This window comes from Parasteatoda tepidariorum, chromosome 5 (genome assembly GCF_982258835.1).
Source record: "Parasteatoda tepidariorum strain Cologne lab strain chromosome 5, Ptep-v5.0, whole genome shotgun sequence".
Lineage (NCBI taxonomy): Eukaryota > Metazoa > Arthropoda > Arachnida > Araneae > Theridiidae > Parasteatoda > Parasteatoda tepidariorum.
The window spans coordinates 33,944,976-33,957,070 of NC_141759.1; the positions used below are offsets into that span (position 1 = coordinate 33,944,976).

Here is a 12,095-nt window from a genome sequence, read left to right on the forward strand (position 1 = left end):
ATGATATTCAAAGTTATAATAAAATAATATATTACACATTTCCTTCTTTTTTTTTTACTGAAGGAATTTTTATATTTTTGGAAAATGGATTTGTTTCTGTTACTTTCTGAGAAACTTATTTTAATTACATTTAAATATTTCTTTATTTTTTATTTTTCTAAGTGTTCATAAAAAGCCCCTTTGAACATTTTAGATTTTCAAATTATAATTTGTAAACAAATACACTTGACTATCAAATAGGTTTTTTTAGCATATTGAAAATTAATAATAAAAAAAATTGATTGTAGGCGAAAAATTGGTTCATTTTTGAGAATTATAAGCAAAATCCCTTAAATTAAAAAAGTAGGAAAATTATATGTCATACATATTTTTTACTTTGCTGGGTTTGAACAATTAGTTCAGTCTTCTTTTGCAAATAACTAACTATAGAATTTTTCTTGAATAAAAAACTTAACTTTTATCAAAAGGTGCATAATATTTTAGGGTATGGGAACTGCTAGATAAATTTTAATTTTTATCTTATCATACCTTTTTTCTCTCTAATTTAATTGGTGAAAATTATCACTTTTATCACTAAACCTGGGAATCTTTTATCTTCTGTTTCTATTCAATGATATTAATGATAATAAATACCTGATTGTTTTAAAAATAATGTATAAACAATTTATTTAAAGAACATATTTTTAAAACACGAAAACATGTTTAAATAATCTCAATTAGCATTTTTCTGCATATAAAAACATAATAGTATTAAATGACCAATATATTAACCAAATTTCAAATAAATTAATTCATTAATATCCAGTCAAATGCATAAAAATGTGTGAATGTTTCTTGTTCTTTCTACTTTCTCCATATTAGCATTATTACTATATTGAATTTTAGTATTTTAAAAACTTAGATAATTTTTTTTTTGAAATAAATTTACTGCTATGTAATTAAAAGTTAATACAAGTACTGACTTGTCCTTAATAATGGAATCCAGATATATGTATTCATTTATACAATCAGAATATGTCTTTTTCCCGCTCTAATTAAATAAGCTAGTGTACATGTGGTATTTATGATGACTCTGAAATTCTTTTTTCAACTGTCAGACTGTCAATATTACAGATGGTGTGTAACTGTCAGGCTGTCAATATTATTGATCAACAATGCTTCTACATTGATTGTAAGGTTGCCCTAATTTTATGAAATAAGGACTTGAATACTTATGTTGGTTTTAAAAACCATCTGTTAAGTTTATTAGGTTGTTGTGCATGAAATCTTAAGAGAATTTTTTCTTGTGGGTCATATATAATATTAAAATAAAAATTAAGCTATCTCATTTTAATAGAAAGACAATAAGTCATATTTCATCAGCAGCTGTGCTTTGAAACTGTAATATTTATTAATTTAATGAAACCATTTTGATTTATTATGCATTTCACTAAAAGAATGTTTTGATATTACTAACATATTTTATACTTGTCTTGACATTAGTCAGCTAGTCCACATGCTATATGCATCAGAAACAAAATCATCAATTCCAAGTATAGGTATTATTTATACCACCTGTCTTATAAATATAATTATTGTGGTAGTTTATTTTTTTCTTCATAAAAATTTCAAGGTTTTATTTCATGATTTAGGATCACATAATATATTAAGTTCCACATTCAATGAATATTCATGATCAGATTCAGTATAATTTCTGAAAAAATAACTGAAGAGTCTTAGGAGTAAATCTCTATTTACTTTCACATTCAATGTGTTGCATAATTATATACATTTTTCGAATAATTAATTTTTGAATAATTATTTACCTTTAATGAGAAAGATTATCAGTGCCAAATTGTTAATATTTCTCTAAAATGTTACATTAGAGTAAATTGATCAATGTTCCTTTTTATTAAAATTAAAATGCAAGATTTTTCACACAAAAATATTTATTTTTATTTTAATATTTTTTACTTTAGTATTTTTATTAATAATCAAGAATTTTGGTTTCATGTAAAGTAAAAATAGAAACTATGGGCAAGGGTAGCCCAAGGTTAGAGCATCAAGCACTTCGATCCAGAAAAGCAGAGTTCAATCCTCGATATTGCTAAGACTCACCTGGTTTATGTGGCATGCATTCTCGCAAAATTAATGAAATCAAAAGGCCTGTAGCCAATCATTGAACAGAACAATAGGCATAGGGATATCAAGAAAATTTCTATCCCCTTCATATCTATGTCTGAATTGTGAAAGTAACCTCTCAAATGAACGGGGCGCCTTCTATTTCGATGGTTTTTTACTACAATGCTCTTTCACTTTGAGGTGCTCTCTTATCAAACAGAAGGCGCTCCTCCCTGACTTAATTTGGAAGTTTGGCTTGCAAACTTGGATTCTCCGAGTGCCACTGGAAACTACGACAACAGAAATACAAACTTCATTCCTATAAAACTTTGATATATTAGCTCTAAAAATACCTATTAAGGAGCATTCTATTAAGAACTATTAAGAAGCATTCATTTTACAATGGCAAAATAGTTACAAATAATCAACTTTTTAAATGAATATTTCTTGGTTATTATAAAATATACCTAAAAGAAGGAGATAATTTATATTTAAATAACAGGTTTAACCATTTGTCTTCAGGAATTAATTTTAAAAGAATCACATTTTACAATTTCAAAATATGATTTAAGCTTATAAATAATGATTTTAAAGTTTGTACAAATTGAAAACTGAATGCTATTGAAAATTCTATACACATAACATTTTTACCCCTTTTTAAAAAAAGTATATTTAGTGTGTTCTAAAGAATCATTTAGTAATCATATTTATTACATATACTACATATACATATTTATACATATTGATACATATTTTTTTTTCTTCAGTTCTGAACTATTTAGTAGAGTGTATTTTGAAATTTATATTTTTAAATGGACTATTTATTCTCTTTTTATTAAAATGTAACATTTTTATTATAAAATGTAGCTTTTATACAGAGAAAATCTATATCATACTTAATGTACTCTTAATATTGTAAGTAAAATATGAAATAGTTTTAAATAAAAGACTTGTGATTTGTAACTGATTTATTTATTTTTAAACAGGTTCACTTTGTTTTGATTCTTTGATTTAATCATTATTTTTTATAATTAAATTTCTTTTCAATAATAATTTACATTTGGAGAAGAACTATTTGATATATAATATACATTAATATCTGCTTGTTAATGTTATTGTATAGGTTTCATTTTATCTGTAATATGACCTTGGTTCCATGGCTAGCTCTAGTATGATAAGATAATGAATAACTTTTGTCTTTGTCAGATTAAATGCATTGTTAAAAAATTTTATTAATAAAAAGCAAAGACAAATGAGATGACATGAGTCTTTTGTCATTTGATAAAGAAATATCATTTTGAACTTCAAATTTACACTGTTAGCTTCTGTTGATTGAATTACTTGTACGATCTCAACATGAGTTTTGCCGAATACGAGGATGTAGATTTGGTATTAATATAATAATTCTAACTAATTAATCATATTTGGAGTATTTATTAATATCATAACCTTGTTAAAGTTTCAAATTTTTTAAAAAATTCAAATTACCAAGGACAAATTAAGTTTTTCTAAAATTGAAAAGGAAGTTAAAATTGTTAATAAAAATTCTTTTTTTTATTATTAAGAATAGGCTGTTTGTGTGGTTTAAAATTTTAATCACTTTTTGAAAGAGGATTTTATTTTCATTAAAAACATTTAATGTTACTGTCTTAAAGTTTAATATTTATGTTTACATTATGCCAAATCCTATTTTAGTTTTCTACAATATTGTTGCTTTTCTAAAAATGCACTTTTTGTTTAAAATGTTTTTATTTTTTCAAAGTTTGAAGGTCTGTAGTCAAGTTAAATTTTTATATTTGCTTAAATATGTAAATTAATGTGTCCTGTATCCACCTTAGGGAAATGTGAATTTTTCAAAGCAATTTTTTTTCATTTATTGATGAATATATTGTCTTAATTGTTTGCTTATTTTTTAGTATTTTTGTCTATTTCTCTCCACTAATTGTGTTCATATAGTTTTGTTTATGTAATACAATTAACAAATTTATTTTAGACAACTTATTTCTTAGCTTCCATTAATAAAATAGTTGACTTGATTGCTTGCTTCGACATGCTTGCCAAAATATGATCAAAAACTAAAGAAAAGAAAATGTTATTACAATTTATTTTTTTAAATCATCTACTATGAATTTGAAACTTATAATCAATGTTTCTCTTCAATAAATCAAATAATTTAAGGTGCATTTTTTCATGCTCATTAGTACTTATTTCAATCCCTACGTGCGTCTGGTAAAATTAAGTTTATAAATTTAACTGAAATTGATATAAATTATAATTGTTTTTTCTTTTCTTTTTTTTTTTAGCTACTTTAGGTTAAATTTAAATTTCAGTTCATTCGAAATATTTGTAAAAAATTATAGAAAATTTCTAATTACTCTATTTAAGTTAGAAGAATAGAATTCAATAATTGGAAATATGTATATGTAAATAAATATATAAATAATTGACATTCTCAGAGTTATTAAAATTTTTGTTTTAGTACTTTGATGTTTCTCTAAAAACTCGTTAAAATGTTCATTTGGTTAAAATGACACTGATCCCGTTATATACAGGATTAGTCTATATGATTCATTGGATTTCAAAGGACTTTATAATCATAAAGAAGGGTGATACGTGTGAATACATACGTAACACTCACCAAATTTCTGGAACATTCTATTAATGTTCAATGTTTGTGCCCTTTGCTTCTTGGTATTCATTTAATTCTTGTAATTAATAATTTGTTCTTACAAATGACGGTTTTATCCCGTTTTTTCTTACTATATGTTTGAAGGCTATATTTCTAGATTAAAAGCATATTCACAGCTGAATATTTAATTGTTGGAAACCGATTATTGTTCTGATCTCTGCTTTATTTTTGATAACAGTTAGAATAATTTAAGTTTTGATAACGCATGTAATTCTTTTACAGGTTACTAACAGTCCTCCCCCACCTTCGGTGCCTCCTCCTCCTCCACCAGAAGATTCTCATTTGAATACTTACCCAAATACAGTCTTACCTGCAAATGATGCCGTTGATGATTGGGATGATGACTGGGATGATGATGATTCTGTATATAGTCAGGTTTATGGTTATCTATTTTAATGAGCAATGTACAGTCCGCAAAAAAAAAGAAAAGATATCACCCTGAATAACTTTGGTTCTAATGATCCGATTTTCACGAACTAAGTGTCAATCTTAATGGTTCCTGGGGGTGACCTCAAATATGCTAATTAATTAGTGCTAACTATTAATTAGGTTACGAAATCAGACACAAAAACGTACTTTCTCTGAATTAACATATATTTTTTTTATATATTTGGAATCTAGACACTTGAATTAGGGGGGGTAGACAAAATTTTAAAACAATTGGGTTGCAATAAAGGTTTATATATTTGGCGATAGTCCAGAAAACCGCCAAAAAAAGTCGCCTGCGCAAATAAATATTTTAAGATAACCCATTGACTGATTCAAAAGAGAAACGCTTAATTTTACTAGGTTGCTAGGCAACCAATTTCTGACTGTAATGTTTTGTGATTGCTCTGAGAGGTTTAATTAATAGTTAATAGAAAGCATCTCGAAGTTTCTAGGCAATAGACAATTTTTAAGTTCATTTATATCCAAAAAGCAAAGAAAAAAAAAATTATTTTAATCTCCTTTGAAAAGAAAATTTGAATCGATTTATAAGTTTTTAGAATTTAAATACATGAACTTTCTATCTGATATTATTTAGATTATGCTATTTTTGCTATGTTTATTCGAGGATTTCATACTAAAATCAAATTAACATAACTTATAATAGCTATATACAAAAGTTTAGGGATAATAACTTTTACAGCTTTAATCGAGTCTTCTAGGGATGAACGTTTGAAGAAAAAAAAAGTGCTTGAAAAATAAAATGTAGATTGTATAATAATTCTAATGCACATTCACAAGGTTTTCTATAATTTACGATATTTCTTTTTTCTATAACTCAATGAATTGCTGAATGTTTAGTGGCATTTTAAAAACATTGAAATATGTTATGTTTAAGAATAAGATATTGAAATAATATGTTGCATATTGTATGATTAATTGTTTAAAAAATTGCTTCATTTTGCTAGATATTTACGTTACATGGTTTTCTTTGGATAAAGATGATTAGCAAATAGCATCCACATGTTTCGATACATTCTGAAACTTACGTTCGCAAATTCACCATAAAATGTCGCACAGCATATTCTTCAATTACGATAAGCTACATTTACCACCAAATACTGCTACTATGATTATTTTTGTTTTCTTATATATATATATATATATATATATATATATATATATATATATATATATATATATATATATATATATATATATATATATATCTGATATGATACTCTCTTTTTAAACAGAGCTCGTAAGGCCCTTAAGATACTGAAATGGGGGCACGAAAACTTATAAGATTTTTTTTTCCTAATGCCCGCCTATGTTAACATCCGTCAATTCAGGCATCTACAGGGTGACAGATATCTGTGTGGCCTAAGGATTCCTAATGAGCATCAAACATTCTCAAAATTAAGTGTTCATTCACTGGAAAATTTAGTGTTTATTCAATTTAAGAACTGTTCCTTCACTTGGTTATCTTACTACGTATTATTTAAATCACCAAAAGCTTAAAACAATATTATGTAAGTTATCTAAATTTTTTTTACATAATTTGCATTTAATAACAAATATGTCGACATGCATTTAATAACAAATACGTCATTTAGCTAAAATTACAAATTTTGAAATTCTTATGATTTTTTTTTAAACACAAGCTAAGCTTAAGTATTCCTTCACTGGTTAGTTTACCCTATAAGATTTTGAGAAATTTGCGATGTTGTGAGAGATGCTTAAAAATGTTGACTACCTATTTTTATTAATATTATAATTATAAAATATATATTCAAGAAATTGATGAATATTTTATTCCAAATTTATTCATTCGTATGTATATTATTGAAACTTTATCAGTTATTGAGAAAAAAAAAACTAAAAAGTAAAAAATAATCACATTAAAGAAGCACAATCTGTTGTATAATCATATTCTATCAGAAGCATGCTTTTATAAAACTCCACATTCTCTGAATAAAATGTATTTTATTCAATAAAATGTTTTATTCAAATTTCTTTACTAAATTGCAAATAGAATTTTAGACGACTAAAAAAGAAACATCGTATTTTATAGCTTAAAAAAAATAAAAATGAAAAGATAAGCAAACGATTATTAGTGAAAAAAATATGAATGAAATTTTATGCTAAGCGTGCGAAATCAAGTTCCTCGCAAGTTTATCACATTTTAATATTAATCGCCCCATTTAATCATTTCTTCATTGTCGCCAAATTATTTCTTTAAAAATAACTAATTTTAATTTTTCTCAGCTTCTAATAAATAAAAACAGTTGAAACTTTAGATTTTTCAATTGAAAAATATGTAGATTAATATGGTATAAAAAAATTCATACCTTATAATTCAAATATTTTTCATCCTTAATTTAATTAAATAATAAAAAATAATTAACAATTATTAAAAATTATTTTTTTCGTGAAATTATCTTTGGGTAAATGAGTTTTATGATTGGGTGAAATTTTCTTCGAATTGCTTTATTAGTTTTTAAAATATGACTAAAAACGAAAAAAGTGAAATTAACATTAAGGGGTACGAACTTTGGATCGCTCTCCTGACCAAACTATGGGGACCATATTTCCCAGATTGCGGCTACACCCTATATTTTGAAGGTTAAGAATCCAAAAATGTAAGAAAAAATATATGTTTATTCAGAGAAAGTACGTTTTTGTGTCTGATTTCGTAACTTAATTAATAGTTAGCACTAATTAATTAGCATATTTGAGGTCACCCCCAGGAACCATTAAGATTAACACTTAGTTCGTGAAAATCCGATCATTAGAACGAAAGTTATTCAGGGTGATATCTTTTTTTTTTTGCGGACTGTACATGTATATCTGCTAACTTGTGGAATTAGGCTTTATAACAATGTAGAATTAAAAACTTTTAATAAAGCTGGAAGGTTAAACCATGGAAGTTTAAAATAATGTTTCATGATATTTTTTTTTTATTGAAAAGATAAATTTGAACAGTTCTTACAATAATCATTAAATTATAATTGTATTTTATAACAAAACTAAGCATTCTTTGCTGCTGTCAGACAAATATTATGTATTCAATCTTAGAACAAAAGAAGCAAAAGCTTATATTTATCAATTTATAAAGATTGGAGCTATTAATTATTTTCTGATTTTTCAAGGCTTCTCATAAATTCATTTTCATAAGATTCTGATATGAAACAGTTAAATTTGAATTTAGCTATTTTATATCATGCTGAGCTTCATAAACAAATGCTTAATTTTCAAATTTTTTGTTCCAGTTTCAAAATTTAACTGTTAGCAGATATAAATGTAGTTTTGCATTATCATGAATGCACACTGTTAATAATTTCAGGAAAAAGTTTAATACTTACAAGAAAAGTACATACGTACCTCAAATTGCTGTTGAAACCGAGTTAATCTTAAAGTGAATAGCATGTTAGAAAACCTTGCATAGGGTACAAATTAGCCGCCTATAGGGTAAAATATGTCCCATTAAAATTTCAGTTCATCTTCCCAAGTTTTGTTTTATCATGGTGCAATGGGTAGGCTGTCTTGACTTCAAATCCTAGCTGGAACAGTTAAAATTTATCTCTTTTCAATTCTATTTCTTTTTCAAAAAAGGTTGATAACCATCTGATATTTTATTAATTTTATAAACTATAATTTTTAAATGAATTTGAAACATATTTATTCTTTGTTTAATTTGAATTTCAAATTACAATATTTTTAAAATTCTCCATTTATTTTAATTTAAAAATAAAAATAAAATAAGTATCTATTAATTGATTTGTTTCGAAAAATTTAAATCTTTAAAAAAATTAGTTTAAATTAAAAAGTAATAATTTGTAAATTGAATAAAACATATTAAATAGCTACCAACCTATTTTAGTAAAGAAAGTTAGAGATAAAATTCAACTGTCCCAGTTGGGATTTGATTTAGGGACCTCTTTGGTTGAAGATTGGCAGCCAAACTGTTGCACCATGATCACAAATAAGTTGCAAAGCTTTTGTCGGTTTAAAATTAAATGAACTTAAACTTTAATGGGGTATTTTTACCCTAGGGGCAGATTAGGCAGTTAATATGTATCTTATCCAAGGTTTTCAAACATGACCTTTCATTTGAACTTAACTTTGTTTTAATGTAAATTTTCGAGATGTGTATTTTCCTTGTTAGAATTAAATAAAGCATTGTTAGCTATCTTAATTGTTCTCAAACTTAAATATAATTAAATGCGTTTTGAAACTATTTTTAATATACAGTATTACTAATATGATACAAACAGACAAGTAATATGATAATGCACAATTTTTGTTCTTTTTTTTAAATTTATTAACTGTGTAAGATTTTAGAAGTAGTTATCAGCAGATATTAGAAAATAAGGTCAAGTAGCCACGGTATTGTTCAAGAATCATAGTAGCCAGTTCCAAAATTTTTATCTTATTTGTTTTAAAATCTGGAATTTTAGTTTTTTTTTTTTGCTGATTATGTCTTCAATATTAATCTAAAAAATTTGTTTAATTTCAATTTTCTTTAGCGTTAGATAGCTCAAGTAAATTAAAGTTAAACTATGCTCTATAGCTAATCATTAATCTCATAGACTGTAAATCAAAAATGTATTTCATTTTGTTTCAACTTAATATCAAACTACTAATTGCTTAACGAAAATGCTCCTAAATTTTTAATACAACTATTGGAACGTTTTTTTTAAGAGGCTGCTCTCCTCTCAAACGAACTCAATTGTCAAAGGGTTGGTGACGAGTAGAAATTTTTTAAAATATGCTCTTCCTCTTTATTTTATTTTCACAAATAGTCTGGTATTTACTCTATTCAGCAGTGCCTTTCAATGCATGTAAAGTACAGGGTTGTCACCCAATCCGAATTAGAGGTATAAAGTGTACGGTATTTTAGATTTTTTTTTTCTGACAAAATTGTGCCAATACTGTTCTGCATTTAGCAACTTTCGAAAGGTAGTTAAATAGTATACGATTGTTTGTTTTGAGATTTTTGAAAAACATCTTTGTGCAATTTACGTTATAAGAGTTTTTTAGCATCATCCAAATCAATTTAAACTGTAATTAACTTAAAATAAAAAATTAAATACTGAAAAATATCTATTTTTAAATTACTTAATAAAAACAACAAATTGCGTATTTTTATTGCTTTAGAGTTTTAAGGTAAATTACATAGAAGTTCCTATAAGTTAGTATGCGCTAGTTCTCCTAATTTAATAAAATGATCCCTTTATTTTACACTTTTTTTTCTTTTAACGGAATATGCTGTTGTACAATACTATATCAGCAAAAGTAATTAAATATATGAAAAATCACAGGATCAAAAATATAAAAAAATTTACTTAAAATCATAGGTGGAGAGGGTAGAAACGTTTTTAGCTATACTTCATTTTTATTATAGTTAAGTGTTAAATTTCAATGTTTGTAATCATTGAAATGTTGAAATGTAACAGTCTACGATTAAGGTGAACTTAGGACGTTAGCTTTAGTTAATATTTATTATTGTTTCTCTCATAAAATAATATTAAATATGCGTGAGCAAAATTTTATTAAAATTTTTTTTTACTCTCAAAAATAATTCATTTGCATTCATTTTCCATAAATTAGTTTATATCTTGCTAATTCATTAAATTTATAACACTGTATTATGTTTATCATTGAACCAAAAATTTGTTTGGCTTATAACAGAGCTTATACATGAGCTAGTTTTATTGCTAGCTGGCTTTATAGCTTTTTTTTTTTTTAAACTATCCTACTGTTATAAAATGTAAGTAGTTTTAATATTTTGTGAATATTTAACATTAGGAAACTCAAGGTGGTGCCCAAAATCAAGCTACTAATGCATCAATAGTCATTTCTAGGGAATCAAGAGATTCCTTGAAACCATCAGATAATAGAAGTATTTTAAAGAAAAGTTTTAATAGGTAATTATTTTTTGTATAAATTTTTTTTTTACCTCATTCTATGAATATTTTTTAAACATTTTAATTTAAAACAATTTGAAATTTGAATGTTTCATTTAAAAGTATTTTATACAATTTTTATTGAAGAGCAATAACAATCTATTATTTTTTAAGGTTTTCTACTTTTGTTAAATCTGGAGGTGAGAGCTATATTTTAGGTGAAACCAATCTCACAGTCCCAACTGAACAATGTGTTACTATCATCGTAAGTTAATTACTTTTGCTTCTTTTAAAGCGTTACGTCTATTAATTTGATTGTACTGAACAGCAACAAATATTTCCATTAGAGATGAAAATGTCTTTTGTGTAGTTTTTTTTCATTAACTACATACTATTTTTTCAAACTTCTGCATTTTAGCCTGGTGACTTTACATATTTTATTAACACACAATAGTAGTTTACTAAGTAAAGACTCTCTCATTGCAGAGGGACCATTTCTAACTTCACAACTATTTTTGTGACATTTTTGGCCACAAAACCCTCATCTACCTTCTCGCAGTTTAGAAGCTCTAGGTGCATTAAGAAGCAAAATATTCAAAGTGTAGCAACCTTTCTCCTATAAAAATGATGGTAGACTATTTTGGTTTTGACGTAAAAAAAAACCAAACACATTTTGTTTGTGCAGAATCACACTGTTTCATTTAACGAAGGGGGTAAAAAACGAAAATAAAGAGAGGTTTAATTTTCTTGTACAGTGTTATTTTGTATTTTAACTTTATTTTTAGTTTTATGTAATGTGAGGCATGTCAATCTTAATACCTTTTGATGTATTTCAAAATATTTGATAGCTGCCATGCTAGCATTCCTCTTGTTGTACCATAAAGAGTTAGGAGATTAATGAAAAGATGATATTAATGCTAAATTCTCTTGTCTTCTGTATAATCTGTCAAAATTTACTACATTTTAGAATT

The 12,095-nt window shown here is 25.6% G+C and overlaps 1 protein-coding gene across 5 annotated transcripts in view; it reads left to right on the forward strand.

The window, feature by feature from the left end:
- SH3PX1 (sorting nexin 33-like protein SH3PX1) overlaps window positions 1-12,095 on the forward strand; it is a 41,258-nt gene that overhangs the window by 12,143 nt on the left and 17,020 nt on the right. For 2 of the 5 annotated variants that reach the window (XM_087163638.1, XM_087163639.1), the window contains exons 4-6: window positions 5,012-5,164; window positions 11,027-11,145; window positions 11,299-11,389. In XM_087163638.1, coding sequence (XP_087019764.1) covers window positions 5,012-5,164; window positions 11,027-11,145; window positions 11,299-11,389 — 363 coding nt within the window. Of the gene's footprint in view, window positions 1-3,323; window positions 3,490-5,011; window positions 5,165-11,026; window positions 11,146-11,298; window positions 11,390-12,095 lie in introns of those variants that run through there. The other 3 variants (XM_071185395.2, XM_043052968.3, XM_087163640.1) reach the window with 3 other exon arrangements.